At 51.5% G+C, this 24,590-nt stretch overlaps 9 protein-coding genes across 9 annotated transcripts; 8 read left to right on the top strand and 1 right to left on the bottom strand.

Moving 5' to 3' along the window:
- Positions 1 to 679: 679 nt before the first annotated feature.
- Positions 680 to 3,028, top strand: BDW47DRAFT_53228 (ferric reductase family protein). The gene is made up of 3 exons (XM_024819256.1): positions 680 to 1,589; positions 1,648 to 1,709; positions 1,761 to 3,028. Exons 1-3 carry the CDS (start codon positions 965 to 967, stop codon positions 2,817 to 2,819), a joined length of 1,746 nt encoding a protein of 581 aa, XP_024670158.1. The 5' UTR covers positions 680 to 964; the 3' UTR covers positions 2,820 to 3,028.
- A 586-nt stretch (positions 3,029 to 3,614) lies between these two features.
- Positions 3,615 to 4,549, top strand: BDW47DRAFT_118977 (glutathione S-transferase family protein; the record flags this gene model as incomplete). Its single annotated transcript, XM_024815279.1, has 3 exons — positions 3,615 to 3,694; positions 3,787 to 3,840; positions 3,931 to 4,549. The coding sequence occupies 3 exons, from the start codon at positions 3,615 to 3,617 to the stop codon at positions 4,547 to 4,549; spliced, it is 753 nt and encodes a 250-aa protein (XP_024670157.1).
- A 271-nt stretch (positions 4,550 to 4,820) lies between these two features.
- On the top strand, positions 4,821 to 7,288 carry bbp (putative zinc knuckle transcription factor/splicing factor MSL5/ZFM1). Its single transcript, XM_024813405.1, has 7 exons — positions 4,821 to 5,019; positions 5,071 to 5,284; positions 5,342 to 5,559; positions 5,774 to 5,997; positions 6,049 to 6,157; positions 6,214 to 6,416; positions 6,472 to 7,288. Exons 1-7 carry the CDS (start codon positions 4,869 to 4,871, stop codon positions 7,060 to 7,062), a joined length of 1,710 nt encoding a protein of 569 aa, XP_024670156.1. The 5' UTR covers positions 4,821 to 4,868; the 3' UTR covers positions 7,063 to 7,288.
- A 225-nt stretch (positions 7,289 to 7,513) lies between these two features.
- BDW47DRAFT_53200 (anion exchange family protein) lies at positions 7,514 to 9,859 on the top strand. Its single transcript, XM_024819255.1, has 4 exons — positions 7,514 to 8,004; positions 8,081 to 8,317; positions 8,383 to 8,879; positions 8,933 to 9,859. Exons 1-4 carry the CDS (start codon positions 7,664 to 7,666, stop codon positions 9,841 to 9,843), a joined length of 1,986 nt encoding a protein of 661 aa, XP_024670155.1. The 5' UTR covers positions 7,514 to 7,663; the 3' UTR covers positions 9,844 to 9,859.
- Positions 9,860 to 10,800: 941 nt separating this feature from the next.
- Positions 10,801 to 11,868, top strand: BDW47DRAFT_109183 (uncharacterized protein). Its single transcript, XM_024813404.1, has one exon. It carries the CDS (start codon positions 10,894 to 10,896, stop codon positions 11,578 to 11,580), a length of 687 nt encoding a protein of 228 aa, XP_024670154.1. The 5' UTR covers positions 10,801 to 10,893; the 3' UTR covers positions 11,581 to 11,868.
- An 830-nt stretch (positions 11,869 to 12,698) lies between these two features.
- dbp8 (ATP-dependent RNA helicase DBP8) lies at positions 12,699 to 14,423 on the top strand (the record flags this gene model as incomplete). The annotated part of the gene is made up of 2 exons (XM_024817698.1): positions 12,699 to 13,267; positions 13,340 to 14,423. 2 exons carry the CDS (start codon positions 12,699 to 12,701, stop codon positions 14,394 to 14,396), a joined length of 1,626 nt encoding a protein of 541 aa, XP_024670153.1. The 3' UTR covers positions 14,397 to 14,423.
- A 1,063-nt stretch (positions 14,424 to 15,486) lies between these two features.
- On the top strand, positions 15,487 to 17,663 carry BDW47DRAFT_53194 (nucleic acid/nucleotide deaminase domain-containing protein). Its single transcript, XM_024819254.1, has 2 exons — positions 15,487 to 16,455; positions 16,539 to 17,663. Exons 1-2 carry the CDS (start codon positions 15,930 to 15,932, stop codon positions 17,579 to 17,581), a joined length of 1,569 nt encoding a protein of 522 aa, XP_024670152.1. The 5' UTR covers positions 15,487 to 15,929; the 3' UTR covers positions 17,582 to 17,663.
- A 1,026-nt stretch (positions 17,664 to 18,689) lies between these two features.
- Positions 18,690 to 19,499, bottom strand: BDW47DRAFT_132915 (uncharacterized protein; the record flags this gene model as incomplete). The annotated part of the gene is made up of 1 exon (XM_024817697.1): positions 18,690 to 19,499. One exon carries the CDS (start codon positions 19,497 to 19,499, stop codon positions 18,705 to 18,707), a length of 795 nt encoding a protein of 264 aa, XP_024670151.1. The 3' UTR covers positions 18,690 to 18,704.
- Positions 19,500 to 22,086: 2,587 nt separating this feature from the next.
- BDW47DRAFT_118970 (uncharacterized protein) lies at positions 22,087 to 23,630 on the top strand (the record flags this gene model as incomplete). The annotated part of the gene is made up of 2 exons (XM_024815278.1): positions 22,087 to 23,106; positions 23,514 to 23,630. The coding sequence occupies 2 exons, from the start codon at positions 22,087 to 22,089 to the stop codon at positions 23,628 to 23,630; spliced, it is 1,137 nt and encodes a 378-aa protein (XP_024670150.1).
- Between the last annotated feature and the right edge of the window lie 960 nt (positions 23,631 to 24,590).

The following is a 24,590-nucleotide window of genomic DNA, read 5'->3' as shown; positions in this document are numbered from 1 at the left end:
GATGGATGGCCGGTGAGGGAGGGATCATTTGCCTCTCTTGCTAGGGGTCTACTTTGAACAAATCAAATAATAAGACAATAAATTAATAAGATGGAAAAAAAATCAATTAAAACAAGGAATGTCAAACTAAAAGGTTGTCAAGGTGTAAAGGTCAAGGAAAGAATGGTAAATAGAGACAGATCAACTGCTGGTCCTGCCTGATCTTCATCTTCGCCTCTCCTTTTTTCTCCACTGTTCTTCTTCTTCTCTGCGCTCTCATTTCTCCGTCTGCTTCTTGGCTTCTTTCTCTCTCTCTCTCTCCCTCCCTCCCTCTTCCTCTTTCCCTCATTCACTCTCTCCCTCCTCCTTCCTCCCTCTCGTCCTTTCCGTCTTTCGTTCCTCAGTAAGAAAGTGACTGGTTCACACTATCGTTGACCACATTCCCTCGTTACTCCGTACCAACCTCACTTTTCCAACCTCCATCTACCCACTCGGCTCCAATTTGGATCGACCTTCTTTTAATTTGGCCGGATCCAACCAAATTAACCGTGCCGTCCCTGGTCCCTTGGTCCTAGTGCCCCCGTTCCCTGGTTCAAAGCGATTGTCTTAGTATACGGCAACGAAAACAAAGGAGAAACCAAGACACCAGGACAAAACAAGGCCATTGTCTGTCTCCCTCCGCTGTCTACCCTACCTGTCAGTGGATTTGGGCCCAGATCAACTGGACGTTGGATTTCTCTCTCTCTTTTATTTTTACATTCGATCCCATCGACGGTTTTCTTCAGTTGATCCCGACCGCTCGACCGGGCTTCGATTCACATTCCCTTGGGTGACCCCCCTTCCTACATCCCTACTTCAGGGATCCCAATAGTTGAGCTGGTCTCGACTCGAATTCAAGTTTCGTTTTTGCTTTGGATTGATCGGTTTATTGGTTATTGTGTGTTTGCGTCTTTAATCCTCCTATCGATATACCTGGTTAGACAGAATGGACATCGAAAAACGCAGCGGCGGCGGCGGCGATGCCGCCTACATGTGGCTCGAGAGTTTGAACGACGACCTCGCTCGCAGGAGCTTGCTCATCCTCGGCTTGATGGCCGCCTTCATCTACCTCTGGAAGACTGGCTTCCGTATCAACGCCCATCTCCGTCGACTCTCCAGCTTCAACAATGACCGACAACGCTACTTCATCTCCGCCGACAGCACCTTCGCCAAGGTCAAGAGCCATCTCATCTATGCCCCCCTGCTGCGCAGCCGTCACAACCAGGAGTTTCAGCTCTCCACCGTCGTCAACTTTGGCACCCTGCCCAGCCGCTTCCACACCTTGATCCTGGTCTGCATCATCGTCATGAACGTCGTCCTCTGCGTCGTCACCGTTCCCTACCATAAAGACGAGCACACCGTCTCCGGCGCTATCCGAAACCGCACCGGCACCATGGCCACCGTCAACCTCATCCCGCTCGTGCTCACGGCCGGGCGGAACAATCCCCTGATCAAGCTGCTCCAGGTGCCTTTTGACACCTTCAACCTCATTCACCGCTGGCTCGCGCGGATCGTGGTCCTTGAAACCATCGCCCATATCTTCGCCTGGGCCATTCCCAAATCGCAAAAGCGTAGGTTTTCTCGATCAGGTCTTTTGGTAGAGAAGTGACAGTGCTGATAATTCGACAGTCGGTTGGCAGATGGTCGGTATGATCTTTGGAAAGAGCTCGTTTCTCCTCAGCGGCTTGATTGTAAGTGTCATTCCATCCGGAAGATTGGTCGACGCAGTCTAACCCAGACAGGCCGGCTGTGCCTTCGTCGCGCTCATGGTGCACTCTCCCTCCCCCATCCGCCATGCCTTCTACGAAACCTTCCTCCATCTCCACATCGCCATGGTGGCCGTCTCGTTCGGCTTCCTGTGGGTCCACCTTGACGGACTGGTGGCGCAGTCGTACCTGCTCGCCGCCGTCATCCTCTGGGCCCTCGAGCGCGCCACCCGACTCTTCATGATCCTGTATCGCAACTGCGGCCGATCGTCCACAACAGCCCTCGTCGAGGCCCTCCCGGGAGATGCCCTGCGCATCACCCTGAACATGGCGCGGCCCTGGTCGTTCCAGCCGGGTCAGCATCTCTACCTGTACATCCCCACCGTCGGCTGGTGGTCCTCCCACCCCTTCTCCGTCGGGTGGAGCCAGCAGGAGGAGATCGCCACCGACGAGAAGGGCATCCCCATGACCAGGCAGGAGGTTTTCGGCTCCGAGAAGACGACCCTGTCCCTCCTGATCCGTCGCCGCACGGGCTTCACCGACAAGCTGTTCCAGCGTGCCGCCAACGCCGCTGAATCCCGCGTCACCCTGCGCGCCTTCGCCGAGGGTCCCTACGGCAGCATCCACTCCATGGACTCGTACGGCACAGTGATGCTCTTCGCTGGCGGCGTGGGCATCACCCACCACGTCCCGTTCGTCCGCCATCTGGTGCAGGGGTACGCCGACGGGACGGTCGCCGCGCGCCGCGTGACCCTCGTCTGGATCATCCAATCGCCCGAGCACCTCGAATGGATCCGCCCCTGGATGACGCGAATCCTCGCCATGGACGGCCGCCGAGACGTGCTGCGGATCATGCTCTTCATCACCCGGCCCCGCAACCCCCGCGAGATCCAGAGCCCGAGCACCACCGTCCAGATGTTCCCGGGGCGACCCAACGTCGACACTCTGGTCGGCATGGAAGTCGAGAACCAGGTGGGCGCCATGGGCGTGCTGGTGTGCGGGAACGGCAGTCTAAGCGACGACGTCCGACGCGTGTGCCGCAAGCGACAAGGTCATTCGACGATCGACTTTGTCGAGGAAAGTTTCACATGGTAGATGCTTGCATATGGCCTTTTTTTTCCTTTTTCTTGTTTCTTTTTCAAATGTTTTCACTTGGGTACGGAATTTACAGCACTTCATGGGATGAGCTATTGTATCGATTTTCTGGGATTTATTTTTTTGCACGCGCACATGACGGATGTACATACCACATTCCTTTGATATCAGTCCAGCATTACCGGCATCGCCGGCTTTACTTGTGTGAATCTCTCCATCTTGCTAGCTAGCTGTCTTGTAGAGGGTTGATTTCTCAGCCTGTAGGACAGCCCTGCCTTCTAGTTCTTTCCTTCTAGATCTTCGTAACCCTCAGATCTTTAATAACCATGATTAATCAATCCAATCACTCAGAGAAGTCGTCATACTCACCACCCATGCACAAAACACACAACCAACCAATGACTGGCATGTTATGCAGCTGCACGGTTGCGCAAGACAAGCCTCCGACCTGCTTGCTGACAGCTTATAAATCAGCCTAGTCACCCGGTGGGTCCAATGCGGGATGACAGAAAGCCCATCCACGGAGGTAATGGCATCATCAGAGACCCCTCGCCCCGTATTAACACCAATAGCCTAGTAGTTAGTTAACTATTTGTCTCCGAAGCTACTCCGTAGCTGGGTAGGTATTAATCATCAAAGTGTAAGGTGATGAGCGGGGTTCGCTGTGCTAGAGCTCTATTTAATGGTGCTGGATTCCACTCCGCATCTGCCTTCAATCGCCCTCGTTGCTCTCATCTTCAGGCTTTCTATCTATTGTCTTGCAGGTATACTAGCACTACAGCTACAGCTTTCAAAATGAGTCGTCCGGATATTACGCTTTATACGGCACAGACGCCTAATGGGATTAAGATCTCGATTGCGTTGGAGGAGTTGGGGTATGTTCTTTCTTTCTTCTTCTTCTCTTCTTCTTTGCTGGATTATCGGTCTCTTTTGATCATTGGATAATGAATACTGACAAGCTGTACAGTCTCCCCTACAAGGTTGAGAATATCAACATTGGCAAGAATACCCAGAAAGAGCCGTACGTACTATTTACCTACCCACCCATACTACCCCCCATTTACCTACGGTAGTACCTACCATGCAATACAATATAATAACATCCCTCTAGATGGTTCCTTGAAATCAACCCCAACGGCCGCATCCCCGCCCTGACAGACACCTTCACGGACGGGCAAAAGATCCGCCTCTTCGAATCCGGCAGCATCCTCACCTACCTCGCCGAACAATACGACAAAGACCACAAGATCTCCTTCGCCCCCGGAACCCGCGAGCACTACGAGATGACCAGCTGGCTGTACTTCCAGAATGCGGGCGTGGGCCCCATGCAAGGCCAAGCGAACCACTTCTCGCGGTACGCGCCGGAGCGCATCGAGTACGGCGTTACGCGGTACACGAACGAGACGCGCAGGCTGTACGGGGTGCTGGATGCGCATCTGAAGACGTCGAAGAGTGGCTTCCTTGTCGGTGACCATATCTCGTTGGCGGATATTTCGCTTTGGGGGTGGGTGGCTGCGGCCGGGTGGGCCGGGGTCGATATTGAGGAGTTTCCGAAGTTGAAGGAGTGGGAGGAACGCTTGGCGGCTAGGGAGGGGGTCGAGAAGGGACGACATGTGCCGACTAGGCATACTGTTAAGGATGTGGTGAAGGATAAGGAGGCTGCTGAGAAGCAGGCTGCTGAGGCGAGGGCTTGGATTCAGCAGGGGATGAAGGCTGATGCTAAGCATTAGTTTATTTACCTGCCGTAGGTGGGTAGGTACTTTTGGGTTGTTATTATATGATAGGCATGAATCTAGTATTGTCATTAATTTTATCATCATCATTGTTTAATTATTTGTCCAATCGTTGATTGAGGAATGTTGTCATGGTCGACTTGTGTTGTAAGTAGAGGCCAGTAGAGAAGATAAAGATTAGTAATATCACATGACCTCAGAGCTTGCCACCTCGCCCGAGCTTATCCTCTCGGTTTTCACCTCACTTTTCTATCATCATTCTATCCATAGGACACTTACCTGCAGTTTTATTAACGTCATCCTTGAGGTCAACATTATGGCCTGGCGAAACCAAGGAATCACAGGCTCCAACAACATCCCTCTGGGCCGCCGTCGCCTCGCCGGCGACGAACCCCATGAAGATGAAAGCCGCACTGCGACTCCCTCATCGGACAACGGGTTCAAGCGCGGCCGGAGCCCCATCCGAGGTACGTCCATATCCCCTGTTCGAATACGATCGCATTCGCTGATGGATGTAGCGGAACCCGCGAGTGATGGCGTCAAGCGCCGCAAGAAGCGCAACCGTTGGGGTGATGCCCAGGAGAACAAGGCTGCTGGTCTGATGGGCTTGCCTACCATGATCATGGCCAACTTCACTAGCGAGCAGCTCGAGGCGTATACTCTTCACTTGCGTATTGAGGAGATTAGCCAGAAGCTTCGCATCAACGATGTGGTTCCTGCGGATGGAGACAGGTTAGTACTTCCCGTCGATGTTATGCTATCCTTGGTTTTATATTCTGACTCCTGCAGATCGCCCTCTCCCCCCCCGCAGTACGACAACTTTGGTAGACGTGTAAATACTAGGGAATATCGTTATCGGAAGCGTCTCGAAGACGAGCGCCACAAGCTGGTCGAAAAGGCGATGAAGACCATTCCTAACTACCACCCGCCTTCTGACTACAGACGTCCCACCAAGACCCAGGAGAAGGTCTATGTTCCAGTGAATGACTATCCAGAGATTAACTTCAGTATGATAACTAACCCTCTAACTCCTAACCGTTCCTGTGTTGTGTCTGTCCCTCATGACTGCTCGAGTCGAGCTCGCAAGGAAGTCATCGCCCGTCGATGGTTTTCGGGGCTCGCTTCTTGCTAACCCTCATGCTTGATACCATTTCATTTTTGCTATCCCATCTTTGATAAAACCACCTTCAACTAACACTTAGCTCTTTGCTACCTTTTAAGTTGGCTTACTCATAGGACCCCGTGGTAACACCCTCAAGAAGATGGAGACCGAGTCGGGGGCCAAGATTGCCATCCGTGGAAAGGGCTCCGTCAAGGAAGGAAAGGGTCGATCTGACGCCGCTCACGCTAGTAACCAGGAAGAAGATCTCCACTGTCTGATCATGGCAGACACGGAAGAAAAGGTTAACAAGGCTAAGAAGTTGGTGCACAACGTTATTGAGACTGTGAGTACCTCCCCTCCGCCGGCGGGACGTGATCGACGACTGACCAAACAGGCCGCTTCTATCCCCGAAGGCCAGAACGAGCTCAAGAGGAACCAACTCCGTGAGCTGGCTGCCCTGAACGGTACTCTCCGTGACGATGAGAACCAGGCTTGCCAGAACTGTACGTTCCTCTTCCGCCCCCCCTGTATATTAGAGATGTATGACTAACAATCACAGGCGGCCAAATCGGTCATCGCAAGTATGACTGCCCTGAGCAGCGCAACTTCACCGCCAACATCATCTGTCGTGTCTGTGGCAACGCCGGGCACATGGCTCGCGATTGTCCCGATCGCCAGAGAGGCTCCGATTGGCGCAACGGCGGTGGCGATGGTGGCCGCAGGGCTATTGGCAGCGGCGATGCCGTCGACCGGGAAATGGAGGTAGGTTCATTCATCCTATACAATACTGGCTATGTCATGATACTCACGTCACTAGCAACTCATGCAAGAACTGTCTGGTGGTGCCCCCGGCGAAGACGGCCAGCCCATGCGCCGCATCGAAGCCGGTCCCGAAGGCGAGTACGACGACCGCGACGCGAAGCCCTGGCAGCGTGGCCCGCCGGCCAGCGACGTGGCTCCCTGGCAGCAGCGCCGCGACACCCGCCGCGACGACTACGGCTCCCGCGATCAGGGCGGCGCCGCTCCTTGGGCTGCTCAGAGCCGCGGTGGCGATCATGGCTACGGTGGATACGGTGGCTACGGCGGTGCTCCGGGCGCTGCTCCGGGCGCTGCCCCGTGGCAGCAGCAGGCGGCCCCTCCGCCGCCGGGTGGACCGGCTGCGTACGGATACGGTGCTTACCCCGGATATCCCTCAATGGCAGCGATGGGTGCTCCCCCGGGCGCTCCCCCCGGCCCTCCCCCTGGTGCGCCTCCGGGCCTAAGCGGAGTGCCTCCGCCGCCGCCGCCGCCGCCGGGCATGCCGTCCATGTACTATGGCTCAGGCAGTCCTCCGCCGCCACCTCCCGGCGATGGTCCTCCCCCTCCGCCGCCCAGCGACAACCCCCCGCCGCCTCCTCCCCCTGCTTGAACAGCCAATCGCTAGGATTTGGTTGTCTTTTTTCTTTTTATATTTGCTACTTACTACTACTCGCAATATGGTCTGTGGTATCTCAGGACCGAAAGAGACGAAAAAGGGGAAGAAGCGCAGGGTTGATAATTGTTTACGGGATCGTTTTGAATCTCGATAGCCCATGAATTGTAATTTTTGTATCCAAATTGAGGCTTTCTGGCCTGGTTAGTGTGTTGATTAATAGTCAAAAGGGTCTTTTTATTTGTCTTTTCCATTCGTATTGAGATGCATTGGTGAAGTTAGAGATTCGGATATCTTGTCTTGTAGATGAAAACTGCTGCAGTGAACCTCTACGTTGTATGCGAATGGATGCACACCGCAACGGAAGAAGGTTTTCCCGACCGAGATGATTTTCGCCATTGTCATTAGGCTCATCGGTTCAACGTACTCGAATTGTTGTCGAGGTTATCTGGAATCTCCTGTGTTCTTACCGTATCCTTTTGTCAAGTGGGTTACATACATTAGGATCCTCCCGAATCAAAGCATGATTTAGTCCCTTAACCCTCCCGGATCCCGCCCCCGCCCATCGTCAACCTTGGCTCAACAACCGGTGTGCAACATGCAGGCACCCGGGAGTAACGCAGCTGGTAGCCAGGCTGATCCAACTCCGCACTCGCGCAAGCCGTGGAATTCCCATTCCCAGTCGCGGCTTTCTCACCACGATCATGATCAAGACCAGGACCGTCCGCAGGGACACGACCCCGAGCCGATCGCGCGGGAGCACACCCGACGATCCACCACCACGCACTCATCCACGCGCTCAGCCAAATGGTGGCGCGTACGACTCTTCCGCGGCATGGTCAAGGATGTGAGGCGCCGCGCTCCCTACTACTGGAGTGACTGGACCGATGCCTGGGATTACCGGGTTATCCCTGCGACGGTGTACATGTTTTTTGCCAAGTATGTACATACTCTGCCTGGGGCTTGCTCGGAGCTCCGGACAGGCAAGACAAGATCGTTACTAAACGCGCCGTAGTATCCTGCCCGCTCTGGCTTTCTCGCTGGACATGTTTGAAAAGACGCACCAGAGCTACGGTGTTAACGAGGTGCTTCTCGCGTCCGTCCTGGGTTCTGTGGTGTTCGCCCTTCTGGCGGCGCAGCCACTGGTGATTGTTGGCGTGACGGGGCCTATTACTGTGTTTAATTATACGGTTTATGACATTATTGCGCCGCGGGGGACGCCGTATTTGGCTTTTATGTGTTGGATTGGGATGTATGTCTCCCCTCCCCCACCTTTCAGATTGCGGGTGCGGGAAGCGCAGCGCTGACTGGCTAAAGCTGGTCACTCATCATGCACTGGTTCCTCGCCATAACGAATGCATGCAATGCTTTAACATACGTCACTCGCTTCTCGTGTGACATCTTTGGCTTCTACGTCGCGTGCATCTACCTCCAGAAAGGGATCCAGGTGCTGACGCGCCAGTGGGGCCAGGTCGGCGAGACGTCGGCGTACCTCAGCATTATGGTCGCGTTGTTGGTGCTGATGAGCGCGTGGATATGTGGCGAGCTAGGGAACAGCAATCTGTTTCAACGCTACGTGCGGAAGTTCCTTGAGGATTATGGCACGCCGTTGACGATTGTCTTCTTTACGGGGTTCGTCCATATCGGTCATATGAGGGAAGTCAACGTCGCGACGTTGCCGACTAGCAAGGCTTTCTTTCCTACGATGGATAGGAGCTGGCTTGTGAATTTTTGGGATATTGATGTGGGGGATATCTTCCTCGCTATTCCGTTTGCGCTCCTCTTGACTATTCTCTTCTACTTTGACCATAACGGTACCCCGTCCTCTTCCCTCTTTCACCTTTATACACCATCTAATACAATACAGTATCCTCCCTAATCGCCCAAGGAACCGAATTCCCCCTCCGCAAACCCGCCGGCTTCCACTGGGACCTCTGGCTCCTAGGCCTAACAACCTTCGTCGCAGGCCTTCTCGGCATCCCCTTTCCCAACGGCCTCATCCCCCAAGCCCCCTTCCACACTGCCGCCCTCTGCGTCACCCGCGACGTCGCCGACACAGACGACACCAACAAAGGCAAAACCGTCCGCATAACAGACCACGTCGTCGAACAACGCGTCAGCAACCTCGCCCAAGGCCTCCTCACCCTCATCGCCATGACCGGCCCCTTACTAATCGTGCTCCACCTCATCCCCCAAGGCGTCATGGCCGGCCTCTTCTTCATAATGGGCGTCCAAGCCCTGCAAGGCAACGGCGTCACGCAGAAATTGATCTTCCTCGCGCAAGATCGCGCTTTCACGTCTGCGTCCAACCCGCTCAAGCGTGTGAAGCGTCGGCGCGCGATTTGGGTCTTTGTGGTGCTGGAGTTGGTCGGGTTCGGGGCTACGTTTGCGATTACGCAGACGATTGCTGCGATTGGGTTTCCGGTTATCATTTTACTGTTGATTCCTGTTCGCTCGTTTCTGTTTCCGTTGTGGTTTGAGGGTGAGGAGCTGGCTGCGCTGGATGCGCCTACTGCTAGTCCGTTTACGATGGAGAGTGTGGGGGGGACTCATGGTGTGGACGATGATGAGTCGGGTGATGGGCCTGGTGCGGGAGATGGAGCTGCCCACCGGCGATCGCTCTCGAAGGCTGATGCTGGTGGAGAGCAGATGATGCGTCGTGGGGAGGGGTCAGGGGCTGAGTCTCCTGCTGAGGGGGATTTGGAGCGTGGAGAAGCGTTCGAGATGCAGTCGAGGGCGGGGATGCGAAGACGGAGCATGGCTAGTGGGGGTGAATGACTGGACAGGCCCTGTTGGACCGTGGCATTGACTGGATATTTCTAATATATACTTACACATTTTCACTGGGGGGTGGAACATTCCCGCACCCTCATTAGTTGATATCCTTCACTTCCTGAGGCCCGACGGAGCTTGTAGCTTACCGATTGCGAGGCAAGAAAAGCCCAGAACATGCCTCTTTTAGCCCGAAGCTAGTTGTTTCAGACTTAGCGCCCCGTGAGAAGAAGGTTTACATGAGATGATAACCAAGGAAAACCATGGATTTCCATGTTTCTCGGGGGACAGCGTAGATCCTGAACTCCACGTGACTGATAACTCACATCAAGACAGGATACAGGGTTCCACCAAAACAACCAGCCAAGTTAGGTCTTGTCAAACACGCCTGGTGGAAAATGCTAAATAATGCAATTTGCCCGCTTTATTCAGTAGTATAAGCACAGTGAGTGATCAATATTGTGTTTTCTTTTTCATCATACTCGTACTGTTGATTTCAAAGTGATGCTCCAGGGATCATTGACCGAATGTCTTCAATTGCCAACCTACTTATGGCGTATGAGAGAAAAAATGTTATACTCGAGTTTTGGGGATCTCCCTGGCGAATTACTGCAAGCCATTGCATCATACTTGCCAGCACGAGACCTGTGCATATTTCGGCTGGCCTGCAAGAGCATATATGAGAGCACTCTATATCTCTACCGCTGTAGACTTTTCGGTGAATTACAGACAGACTTGTCTTTGAGAAGTCTGAAAAGAATAGAGACAATAGCGAGCGATCCAGAGCTGGCACCACATGTTCACTTCCTGACCGTGAAATTCGTCGATGATTTCGAAAATAAACTTGCAGAAGGTTTGGTGTGGAATCGGCGTACTTCCGGCTACCTGAACTCCGATGCAGACGTTCAGAAATGGGGTGAGGCACTCGGTGGTCTGATAAATTGCACCTCTTTTCACCTGATCCGGCATGGCTGGTCCGACAAAGACAGCTGTTTGGACCATTTCACGTCTACTGATATTATAACACTGGTTCTCACCAGTATAATCAATCAGAATATGACCGTGCGAGAATTTTTGGTTGATTTCATACCGCCAGGTATCGGAGGAGCAAATGAATTAGACTTCAGACGCCTTAATGTCCCTGATCTTCGGGGGCTGGAGTTTATCACTACCTGGGCTAATCTGGAAGTCCTCCTGTTGAACTTCACAATGAGCAATTCTGAGATGATTGAGTGGATTGATCCAATGGTTCGGCACGCAACTGGTCTACGGGAATTGACAATCCAGTTCGATAGTGGATTGGCAAGCGGCGACATGTTCAAGCGTCTTTCCTCTATTGAAACACCCTCACAGCTGCAAAAGATTTCACTGAAGGGGATTTCGAGATCAGCAAACGTGGACGGGGCAATCTTAGGCAAGCTATTGCGAAGACATCGGGACAGCCTTCGTGTTCTTAGCATCAGGTCGTTTACACTGGACATACCGGGCTGGAAACCAATACTCGGAATGCTTAGCGAGTTTCCTCTGCTCGAGAACATCTCTTTTAATAACCTCAGAGAAGGTCGCTCACTGATCCAATTTCCGGTCGCTTCTGAAGTCCCGGAGTTTGATGGGGCTACGCAGTTTACATTCTGCTCTCGGAGGCAAAAAGACCGAACCGTCAATCATATTGTTAGTTGTTGGGGACCGAAAACAAAAGCTATCATTCAGCAACTTGCCGAGTCAATGGAGCTACCCCGTTAAGTATGTTAACAACAGAGGATGAGCGATTCAGAGCCGGAGGTTGTCGGCACCAGCCAGCCCAGCTTGCCACGCGAGCGCCAATCAACTTTGCAGGGATAAAGGGTACTCTCCTTCCCCAAACTCCGGGTCTCTGACACCAAAGCAACAATAGTAGAACTGAGGTGTTCCAGTCTTTCTGAAAGCAGCGGAGGAGCCATCCACCGACTCAGTTGAACATTCCTTATCGTACCTGGAGCTTTATACCGTCACGGATTAAGCAGGTCTACGCAGTCGCATAGACGACTGCTGTTTTTGCCCCGAGATATCGAGATATATTGCAGGACTATATACCGAGCACAAATTCATAGAAGATTGGTCGTTCACAGGACATACGGATAAACATTATAGCTGCACCCGGGCCGAATTCAGTGCCATCCCAAGTCATTGTTTGGTCCCTATAGCATTATCAATGGGAATTAAGAAGCCTTGTTTGTTTTTCATTTGATTTTTATCTTTCCATGTATATTCAAGATGAGAAGCAATCCTACAATATCATGCCAGGTAAGGTGGAGTGCCTCCTGCTGTATATAACACTTATGATGGCTGATGGTGCCTATATTGAACAAATACAACGGAGGGACTGAAATAATATGTACTTCTTCTTCTTTCTAAGTTGAAAACATCTTGTAGAGAGGCCTCTGTGTGTATCAGAATGTCCCCCGGAATCCGCCCCAACTGGATTAGGGCTGTGGTGGTGGGGATGTCAGCTTGTCTTTGATGTGTTCAAAGTCGGCGGGGTAACATGAGATCCGAAACTACTTGAGCAGAAATAATTGCTTGGAACACGCAGGCTTCGAAGAATGAATAGTCAGGTCAATAACAGCATCTATACTCATCGTGCCATATCAGGCGCTGCGCACGGTAGCCTCAGGCAACAGTAGATGTAGTAGCCTCAGGCATACATGGTATGTGGCCAGTGTGGGTCCAGAAAACCAACCCCATTGGTAACCATCACGTGGTGTCCACACTCTACACCGCTCCAGCGGTCACCTTTTCTGCCGAAGAATTTATCAGATCGATCAAAAAGAAAGAAAAAAAAAGAAGCAGAGGAAAGAGAGACAACGAACACAGTCAACATAATGGCGCCATCGCACTCCCCAGACCGGGTATCAGCATCAGTATCGGCATCGGAGGATTCGGATTCTCACTCCTCCTCAAGCATATCCGACACTGAACAAGAAACCCACGCCCGCGCCCCAAAACGGAGACGTCTATCAGAGACACCGGACGACGACGACGATGATGAAGACAACGAGGATGAAGAAGACAAAAGCTACACAGCCCCAGCCCCCATCGCCACAGTCTCGCGAATCAAAAAGAAAGACACATCAAGCGCCCAGCCCGCCCAAAAATCCGAAACCAACCCAGAGCTAATCAGAGATGCTCTGGAAATCGGCCTGCAGGAGGAAGAGTCCTCGTTCAAGGCGCTGAATGTCGCGCCGTGGCTGATCGGCTCGCTGACGACGATGGCGGTCAGGAAACCGACGGCTATCCAGAGGGCTTGTATCCCGGAGATTTTGAAGGGCAGGGACTGCATTGGTGGGAGTAGGACGGGATCTGGTAAAACAATTGCGTTTGCGGTGCCCATTTTGCAAATGTGGGCGCAGGATCCGTTTGGAATTTTTGCGGTGGTTTTGACACCGACTCGGTATGTCTCTTTTCTTTCTGATCTGGGGGTTTAGAAGAAGAAAAGAAAAAGGAAGAAAGCTAATTCAAGCAGAGAACTCGCCCTCCAAATCTACGAACAAATCAAAGCAATCTCCGCCCCCCAAAGCATGAAACCCGTCCTCATCACAGGCGGAACAGACATGCGCGCGCAAGCTATCGCCCTCTCGCAGCGTCCGCACGTCGTCATCGCCACCCCCGGCCGTCTCGCAGACCACATCAACACCTCCGGCGAAGATACCGTGCGCGGCCTCAAGCGCGTCCGCATGGTCGTCATGGACGAAGCAGACCGACTCCTCTCCCCGGAAGCAGGCATGCTCCCGGACGTAGGAACCTGTCTCTCTGCCCTGCCCCCCTCCTCCGACCGCCAAACCCTCCTCTTCACAGCAACAGTGACACCCGAAGTGCGCGCGCTGAAATCCACGCCCCGATCTAACTCCAAACCCCCGCTCTTCATGACCGAAATTTCCACCGAAAGCAAAGACTCCATCCCCCCGACCCTCAAACAAAGCTACCTCAAAGTCCCCATGACTCACCGCGAAGCCTTCCTCCACGTACTCCTCTCCACAGACGCCAACGCCCAAAAACCAGCCATCATCTTCTGCAACCGCACGCAAACAGCAGACCACCTCGAGCGCATGCTCCGCCGGCTCGCTCACCGAGTCACATCACTACACAGCCGTCTCCCGCAGTCCGAGCGAAACGCAAACCTCGCCCGCTTTCGCGCCTCAGCCGCTAGAGTCCTCGTCGCGACGGACGTCGCCTCCCGTGGTCTCGATATCCCCTCTGTCAGCCTCGTCATTAACTACGACGTCCCCCGAAACCCAGACGACTACGTGCATCGTGTGGGACGTACCGCCCGTGCGGGCCGCTCCGGTGAAGCTGTGACGCTTGTTGGGCAGCGCGATGTGCAGCTTGTGTTGGCTATTGAAGAGCGCGCGGGACGCCAGATGGAGGAGTGGAGTGAGGAGGGTGTTAGTGTTGAGGCGCGTGTTGTGCGTACCGGCGTGCTCAAGGAAGTAGGGGCTGCGAAGCGCGAGGCCGCTGCTGAGATTGATGAAGGGAGGGATGTGTTGGGGAGGAAGAGGAATAAGTTGAAGAAGGTGCGGTAGTACTAGTCTTTTTGTTGTATTAGTTTTCTTTTCTTTTTTTTTTTTTGTCTTCTTCTTTGGTTTTGGTTTGGAATATGATGCTGTACATACGCACCTATATTTTCTACACGGCTTCGGCTCTTCCTCTTTCCAAGTTAGTGCTCACTTCTCGCTGCTTTTTGCTCATTAAGAAGACCTTAGCACGCGCTAAGTTGATCACCAAGTAGAGGACTGAGCGGAGAAGTGAGTAGCCTGTGCAGAGAGTAGCCTTGGGGCTTGATACTAACTTTCATATAGTTTCATCCACTTAACCCAAGAATAATGTCTTAGATAGAACAGGTGATTATAGTCAATATTCCTTCTACTTCACCATGAAGCAGTCTCTCCGGTGGAAATAGGTCCAAGTAATCCCTTGGAATCATTGTTTTCATTGTCTATGTTACTCATATGTTTGCAATAGACGCATGTAATATGACATCCATGTTTCATTGTATCATCAATATTCCATACTATGATAAAAAAAAATAATAGTTTTTCTTTTTTTTTTTTTTTTTCTTTAAAGGGGGGGGGGGCTGGCTCTTGTCCAACGTGTAAAGAGTATTTTAGCCTGGTTTGATCTTTCCATTGCTGGCAAGTCCACTGCAAGATCAATATAGAATTGAAGGGGAAAAATTACTGAAAAGATTGACCTATGGGAAGGGGGAAGTGATAGAGGTATTGCCAGTTTGGAGAACTAGTGTTTGATAATTACCAGGGGAGTTCATATCATCTACACAGAGAGTTCGCCAGAGAACGATTAATACAGACATCATGGGTGCAAACACCACGAGCTACTCACAGTGTAGCACGTCGCCTGGAGAATACAAATAATCTACGCAGAAGGCCTCCGGCTTCCTATCATGTGGGAACAAGTGTGGGCCGCAGGGTCGATGGCCATCACCTCCCTGCGTGGTAGCTGCAAGTGTCTCTATTCTGACGCCTGCATGTCAATTCCATGAGGCGGCGCTTTCCTACCTACCAATAGCCGCTGACCTCACTGATCTCCTCCCCTGCTCAGCCGCCTCCTGGAGGCCTCCGACTTGGAGACGAGACACTACGCGACACATCACCGCCTGCGGCAGCGGAGAATCGAGCAGTAGATGTGAAATCCGGAAGCATGATGGAATCGCCCAAAGCAATGCTAGATACCTCATGTCAGTTGGCCCTAGTCATTGGCGGGGATGATCCCACGCAGACCGTCGTGGTCGACACAGTGGCCCGACCGTTCTCGCATATTGCAACGCATGCCAGCTTCCGCGAATGGGCGGGGGCGGTTGAACGCAAGAGGCCCCTTGGACATGAACAGATTACTCGGAGCGGATGAGAAACGACGGAAGCCTTCATGTGCTCAAAAGAAGAATGCACGACTTATAAAAGGGTTGCCCGTTCAGTCCCAAAGATTGAACAACTCTCCCATAAGCTCTCCTATTCTACAATTCCCGAGTTCTCTCATCCTCGCGAAATCGCCTATCTGATAGTCAGGCGTTTGGGTCCCTCCGAACGGATAGGAAAAACATGTACGACGAAAGCCCGGAAGACCTGGTGCTGGAACAACAACAAAGCAGGCTGAGGCTACTGTATGAGCCTCTGTCGCTGCTCGATACACTGGACCAAACGAGAGGTGATCGCATCAGACCCGACGATGTCCCATCGCATGGCGCCAAATTCAGTTTGATCAATAGCCAACGGTCCTTTGTCAATGCAATCGCCTACATCTGTGCATACAAGAAAGGCCCGGCCTACGTGACCGCTGCCGCGTTGGAAAAGGCGCCAGAAGAGATAGTTCTGTGGCTCGCGGCAAATCAGGGCATAGAACTCGCGGTAATCGATTTTTTGAACCCGGTCGTGAAAATCATCACATGGCTAGTCGGCAAGACAAGTGCGAGGTTGAAAAATGAGGAAGGGGCATCGGCATTGAGCCACCTGACGGGCATAACCCTGTCTTTCAATTCCCCCAGAATCTTTTCATACTATCGCCAGATAGTGAACCAGGCGGCTCCCGATGTGATGCCTGAGTTGGCTCGGGACCCACGTTTTCGAGGTCTGTCTCCTGTTCTCCAGCTGCCCTTTTCTTTTCTTTTCTTTTTCTTTGGAGGACACATCTGACACCCCTGAAATTTCAAGATATTCCGGATGTCATCGAGTTCAGGAAATGGCTGGCCACACATCTATATGAAGATCATGTCCAACTCCAGGAGCTTGACATGCCACGCCTAGCCAAAAAATGCTACGAATCACGGAAAACTTTCGATGTTCTCCGAAGCCTGGGAGGGGAGCCACGGCAGACCGAACGTTTCGAGCATCTGTACAAGCTGCTAGGAAAGCTCGGGAAGCATGTGGTGATGTGCAAGCGGCTGGTGGAAGCAACTATTGTGCTACGGACGGAATTTGTGCGTGGACTCGCTGTCAAAACAGTCCCAGGATCAAGAGAGCGCCCAATTCCGCTAGTGCGCCGCAAATGTAATGTGAAAGGCATCGCAACTCGCAGTTTTCGGAGCCCTGCCGATAGGGCCAGGTTCATTGCTCGCTTGGAGAAGATCTATACCGCGGACGACTTGAACAGGCGTTTAGACCATCAATATGGCCAGAGCAAGACTTTCGTGCACGCCGAGCTCTTGTTGTTCAATCACCTTGATACTATTGGTGGGGATTATTTGGACAATAGCGACAAATACGTGGGGTGCAGCAAGCCGGCGTGCTACCTCTGCTACCTATATATCTGCTCTCATCCCAGTGGATATGCACGCCCGCCCTCACATCAGAAACTTTATCTGAGGTGGCGTCTTCCAGACATCAAGCAAGCGCAGCCTCGCGCCGCTATTCTGTTTCAACAGCAAAAGGATGTTCTCGAAAAAATGATCACCACCGTGCGATCCGACTTGAATAATGAAGTTGCCTCGCGCGTTGGTAGGCGGAAGAGTGAAGTCGACTCCACGCACGCAGAAACCTCGAGCTTATTTGATCTCAAAACATTGGATAATGCAATGGGCTCGATGTCGTTTGCCGAGCTGCTACAAGAAATCAATCCATCAGTGCAGCATACGCCGCTTCCTGATCTGTCCTCTGAGACGGAGGTCGACAGTTCTCCCTCGTCCTCGAGCCAGTACAGCCCAGCGCCCGATAGTGCGTATTACTCAAGCGACAGCGATGGGGGTGTCGGTATCTGAGACTTGCAGTCATGCATACGGCAGTTGGAGAGAGATTGATGTTGCGTGTGACTTCGCCGGGGTTTGGCTGCTCATAGTGGACGGGCAGGCCGGACTCAGGAAGACCGTTTATTGCAATAGTTAGGTTCTGATGTTTAGCTCGAATTGTGTTTGTTTGTGACTTGATACTCTGTCATCGTATCGGAATACATAACCCGCTGCCCATAGTCCAGTTTGTGGGAAATGCCTGGTATTATCCGAGTGGTATCTTGGCGTGATAGAGAGAAGACTGGATGGTATGTTTTTACTGGTATTCGTAAACCAATCCAACGTAAGCCATCCTTGCAGTGAAACCCGACCCTTTTCAAGAAATGGCGTATTTTGATAGACCCGCAAGGGACCCCGAGCAGGGATTGCCCTGACCTTACTTAGTACTAACCCCACACCCTGGACAACAACGTAACCCTTCCTCCATGGTATTTTTGTATATATACCCAAGAGACCCCTCAAGAGACCTGCGGAGCACTAGTCAACCGTTGGCCTGTCTTTCATTTTTGTGATTGAGACCAGCTTACACTAGGTATCTAGATGTTTCCATTTAACAATGGTGCAATCCCCGCGTGGTCAAGGTAGCTGATAAAATCCACAGAAGAGGAAAATGACTGCCCTGACATGCACCCAACACCCGCAATATCTCGACGACCTGCAAGAGCCATCGAACATATCAGGGCCTATCACTCGAGCAGTATCACACGTCCTGGTCGTCCCGGAACGGTTGATACACATGGACATATGTGGTATTGTTGGGCGTGTGAATCTCGCTTGAAAGATCATCGCAGTTTTGATTCGAATGAGGCCATGTGGAATCATCTCCTATCAAATCACTGCGACCTTATTGCTTGCATAGTCCCGTACCGAGACTTTGACGAGATTTGAACTCATGTTATAACCTTTTTTGGGGACTTAATGCTATATTGCCTCGAGCAAGGAACCTCTGTGGATGATCTAGATGCTAGATGATTCTTGCGCAGAAAATTCGTTCAAGATTCCATGAACATTGGCATAAGCATAGAGCATCAGCCTGCACAAGCCTTGTACCTTCAACTATAGAGAACGCGCTACTCCCTCCACTCATAGAGTCATCTCAGTCGGCTGCTCGTCTCCAAAAATCACTGTCGTTGTCAATATCATAATCATCGACATCCTCGTCAAAACTGCGGTCATCATCCTCATAATCCCCCCAGCAACTCCTGTCGTCATCCCACTCCCCTGTCACTTTTTCATTGTTTACTATCTTGACTGACCATCCGTATCGCTCCATCTGTTGTCTCAGCGCCTCGTCGATCTCATCTTCGAACACCTCGACCACAACCTTTTGCAGTGATGGCAGCGTTCGAAATTGGGCATCGGTCGTGTCCAACATCGCAACGACAGTCGTTAAGGACGACGTCAGATCGTAGTCTCTGTGCAGCGATGTTTCGATCGTCTTCAGATGCGGGCAGTTGCGCTGAAGAATTGAGAGAACTTGGAGGCTGTTGTTCTCTGGACTGTCCGACCCATCGGGCGGCTGATCAGGCCGTCGAAAGGCAGGAAAGTCCATACGCACATGCTGGAGGTAGTTCGCACCGTCGCCTCCGATCAAGTCAAAAAATTGAGAGACCATGGAAGAGCTGTACAGGGTGAAGTCGAAGGAATTCTGTGCGTAGAATATTGCCTTGGCCTCTTTGTGGATTTTCTGATTGGTGCGGAGGATACTGAGCCCCAGCCCGCCATCGTATCTGGACCAAAAAGGGCGAATAGAATCCTCCTGCAGCAACACGTAACAATATATCTTGTTGTGGAGCTCGCCTGGGAGGTCAAAGAAGTTGGTTGGTTGGGATGGCATGCTGGGCGTGTTGGCGGTTTGGTTGACTAGATGGTGTTCGAGAGATCCTGCCATGTTCGTTCGGACTCCTAGCCGTGATATCTTACCACCCCTTATATAGAACCGATAGAAGAAGGGAAGGCAACAAAAAAGATGGTTTGCTTATCTTTAGCATGAACAAGTCACTTGGGGGTCTGGAGTTATGTCGGTATATCTGCCGATTTATCGAATAGAGACATTGTCAAAGGATATATGTAACAACGGCCTACTACTCAATGATATGTCGAGTTTGACGAACAGATGATCATGCAAAAAAACCACAATCAGAGAAACGATCTTAATAGTCGTGTCAAGTCTTTTATTCCGCAGTAGTAGTTCGAAGTTTGAACGGCCTCCTACATCTCGTGTTGGGAAGGACATGCAGCAAAACTCTACCCCGTTATTCTTTTCTTTTTATTGTTATTTTGTTTTATTCGCTGTTCTTGGAAGAAATATTCTTGTAACCAGTTGAGGAGATACGTGTAAGCTGCTGTATGCATCCAACAATCATCTTGTACATATCCCCGCTAGGGCACTGCGTGCGTGCGCTCTCACCTATAGGACATGAGATGCGCTCAGCCGATGGACATTGCTATCGCTGCTATACCACAGATAAGACTCGTAAAAACTCGACCTTCAGTGCAATAACATATCGTGAAATAATAACGTGGCACGGCCAGACCAGAGTCAATAAAAAAAGAAAAGGAAAAAAAAAAAAAAAACCCGTTCAGGCGAGGCTGATGCAGCATGCCGATCTTGGTAGATGCCCGATACTTGCTGGCACTCTGGATTTACTCGTTTCTGGATTCATACAAGCCAGAATATCCAACTCTGAGATCAATACAAAAGGGTCGACATTAATTCTTTCTCTTCCGACTTCTTTCTTCTGACAATTTCTCAGTCTATCTCGCCTGCTTTGTTACACTTCCTGGGAGATTGAGTCAAATACAGCGTTGATGTCCTTTGGTCAAGCGGAGCCTGATCCTGATCCACCTTGGGGGGGTTATGGAATGGGCGGCCCGATGTTCAATACGATTGACTGGGACCTGCTGGATCCCGTCCTTCAGGATCTTTGTGACATGATTCAATTGCCAGAAGTCTTCCCTGGAAGCGTTCTTCCCGAGCACTTGGCTTCTTAGAGCCATCCCTCGGAAGAATTGTCTTTCAGCATGGATGACCGTGGATATATTGAACGGGACACTGTTGGTGGAAGGCCTGACTCGTCGAGCGCAAACACCAGCCAGTCGTCTCTCTCCTCTCCAGTACAAGTTCGAAAATTGAGATTTCGCGAAGAAAATATGCCCCCAGATGACTATATCGTTTGTTCGCCGACTACTTTCCTATACCACTGCCCCTCCCAGGAGTGCAACGGCCGAAATGGGTTTCGCCTGAGATGTGAATTGAAGTATGGTCCATGTCAAAGTTCGTCGCTCTTCTACTAACCCTTGTCAGGAAGCATATGCGCACGCACTTCAAGCTTGTGTTGTGCTCGTGGTGTGATTTCCGGGGTGCAGAGCAAAGGGACGTCTTTGAACATGCTCTAGTGAACCACCCGAGATCAGCAGGAGGGAGAAGGAAGATTGACTGTCCACATTGTGAGGAAGACTTCACACGACCTGACAATATGTTAAGGCATCTCAAGCGGGAACACGGCGGACCTGCTGGGGCAGGTTAGGTTCCGATTCATCACTTTGTACTGGAGACCAATGCTCAATTATCCGATTCTACTTTGATTTTGGTTACGACCATACATTCGTAATGCAAAGGACAGACCAAGGTAGTCACTCGAGATATCGTGATGTAAACCCAGATGGTTCAACCTTTCTGTATGATATGGTTTAGGCGTTACTGGAATCTAGAACTCAGAACATGAAGTTTACGACAGCCATGATGGTAGCTGATTTTCTCTAGTGGTAAGAATAGAAAGTAAAACATGGGCTTTGTGATTATAGAACTCCCGTTGAAGGCGAGCCACCTGGCTACACTTGGCCCTTCGGTCGCCCTCGGTGTCTCTACACAATCACCTTGACATTCATACTCGACATCATCAAATTCTCATTTTTTCCGTCATATCTGCGTGGCATGGTTATTCGCATCAAATCCAACTTCTCTGGTGTAGATCCAGTGGGCCTTGACACAGGAGATCGGCAATGCGGGAGGCTCACAATGTCGGAGGCCTACAATTTCTAGACATGTACAATGAGCCTAAGAATGCAGGAGGCTTACAATATGCGAGGCGTATAATGCAGGAGGCCTACGATGCAGGAGGTCCACAATGCAGGAGGCCCACAAGACAAGAGGCCTATAATGCGGCAGGCCTACAAGGAGGGGGACTCACCATGCGAAGATCCACATTGCGGGGAAGCGTCTAATATCAGTATCCTCCAGCGACTGGTATGGAGACACTTGTGCACCACGATGGTAATTACAACAGCAATGGGTGACCCAATGTATATGAGAAGAGACAACATGAGCTATAATGTAATTGGTAGAAGATGGTTCATGCCAGTCCCCATTACTATAAGAGCATGGCCATTTCGGGACCAGTGCCGCCACCAAGCCTTGGAATTCATATGAACAATATTCCTTATCGTCTTAATATATATTGATTGTACCAGTGAAAATGATTGTGACTGCATGGGTGATTCTGGTCGGAATCTTGTTGCGCTTATATATGATACATTGTTGCCGAATCTCTCTCTGGCGTGACTCGAACACCCATGTAAGCGGTCCACGCTCAGAATCGAAAGTTGAAACAGAAAAGTTCCAGAAGTTTAACACACTCCGTTGTCGAGCGCTGGCAAATCAAAGGTTGTGTGCTGTATTTGGCATCAGCAACGCTTTCACAAATGACAACCATGGCGAAGTAGAGCGCTTTATCCGGGACACAAGGAACCGTCTCAGGCTGAGCTCAGGGGACTGGGAGCAACTCTCATATGTGACCTATGCTTCTGCACGGCACACGTTAAACCTGCATGCGTCTTCCACATCAGGAGTTTCCTTGGTCAATCTTGTCCAGATCCTGACACTGAGAGTCGTACTTCTCGTGTTATTCGCGATGGACGACGAGGCCATTTATACATCCGATGATAACCTCGTGAAATTAGCCAGCGAAATCAACAAAGCATGGATGCAATCCAAAGACCCCTCGGAGGTGCATCCGTTTGAGGACAACATTTCCCTCCAGAAGTCGATCACAGCGATCTTCCCCAAAGCAGACCGTCTGCACGGTGCTGAAAACCCTCTCAACCTGATCCTCCCAGGGTTTGAAACCATGTGGAGGATCTCCCTACGGGTCTTTCTTGAGGTTGGATTTAAAACGGGTCTTCGCAATCCGCACTGGCGGCAAATGCTGGCTGCCTTTACGCGTCAGCCAACCAAGTCGCAATTCGAGCGGAGGAGCCACCGCGGTGTTTCGGCCGGCATGCTGATCCACGAGGCATTGCGTTTATATCCGCCGACCAGGAGGATCTACCGTGCGGCTGACAGTGCCGAAAGCAGCAGCAACAAAGGGATGTTTGCCTTTGACGTGGAAGCCTCCCACCATGCAACCTCTGCGTGGGGCTCAACTGCGACGGAATTCAAACCGGAAAGATGGACGGGGCTGACACCTCGACAACGGTACGCTTTTCGCCCATTCGGGGTCAAACCATTCATCTGCCCTGCTCAGAATGAATTTGGTCCACGGGCTATTGCGCTAATTGTGGGAGCCTTGTTTGTGGAGCTTGGGGATCAGTGGAGGCTTGCTCCAGAGGGGGATGGCATCTTAGACTTAGCGTCTCCCATCAAACTGAACAACGAGCGGACAGGATACAACGGCTTATTTCTGAAGAATACTGCTGGAAGGTGTCTTTAAACTGTTAGAGTTGTTTCTAGTTCTACGTCATTTGAGGATATCGTCGATATCGAGGCTTTGGACACCCGGGGCAATATGGGAGACTCAACGGCTGGCTGGATGGCTTCAAGGAAACCAACGATCAATCAATGAGACCTCCATCTACCTAACCTATTCAGTCATCTCTTTATAGTCACTAGGACTGTAACATGTAGACCAGCCCAGTTGCAGCAAGGCCGACTGTGAGCTCGCCGACTGAACCGCTCTCACTCGAGCCCGTCTTTGATGCTGAGATTCTCCAGCTTTGGAAGCCCACCAGAGTCTTTGCATAAGAGAAACCCAGTGTCCATCTCCATATCCTTGGGGCACCAGCCACTGTCCAGCGCAATTCTAATCTGTCTTCTCCACGTATCCGCGTAGGCATCTTTCCAAGCCGTAATGAACCTGTCTGCTTCCTCCCGGGTGGCGAAAGATTCATGACACGCATTCGTGCCTGTGCCGGCAGCATCCGCATCGCTAGGTCCTTGTCAGAACTCCAGCCTTGGATCCAAGCATCCAAAAGACTACTTACCGCCAGTTCGTAAACACCCCCGTGCGCCTTCCCCCGGCAACCGCATAGTATTTGCGTTTGCGCGGGCCAGGCCTTTTGCCGTTCGCCTCCATATCCATCACTTCCTCGAAGTGTCCGACGTTCCGGGATTGCATATCCTTTCGAGCCAGCTCGATGGTGTCGAATCGTGCGTGGTCCGCGCCTTCATAGCCCGTCACTCTCGGGTGGACTTGGCTCCTAAGAGATGTCATGTCCCGAATTAGCTTCACAGATGTCGCCCGGCGGGTATCTCACTCCAGTACCAGGAACGATATATCGTTGGCGTATCAACACGGCCTCGGTAAATTGAGTAGCAGGCCTCGCTTCTGCGGTCTTTGAGCACCATGGTTTGGACTACTCGAGCAATCTGTGGCTAGTCGGACGGGTGGAAGATAGAATTGGTTTGTACACAGCAGAAACTCTCCAGACTTGAGTAACGTTGAGTGGGGGGTTGAGGTGAGAGGAGAGACGAGTACTTGCGATGTAGGAAGTCTGGATCTGCAAGCCAACAATAGCACGAACCTGCGCCACGTATTATGCCATATCTACGCATGTCGGGCATGATGGATCTCTTGGGCCACCATGCATGCGGCGCTTATGCATTCGGGATATTGGGTTTTGCATTTTAAACTTCTATTTTCATTTTAGTTCGCTTTGGTTCTCCTGGACTATCATGATTATCATGATTATCTTTATTCTCAGA

Source organism: Aspergillus candidus, assembly GCF_002847045.1.
Source record: "Aspergillus candidus strain CBS 102.13 unplaced genomic scaffold BDW47scaffold_38, whole genome shotgun sequence".
Taxonomy (NCBI): domain Eukaryota; kingdom Fungi; phylum Ascomycota; class Eurotiomycetes; order Eurotiales; family Aspergillaceae; genus Aspergillus; species Aspergillus candidus.
The sequence above is the reverse complement of the archived record's forward strand: the minus strand, read 5'-3'. Positions and strand labels throughout refer to the sequence as shown.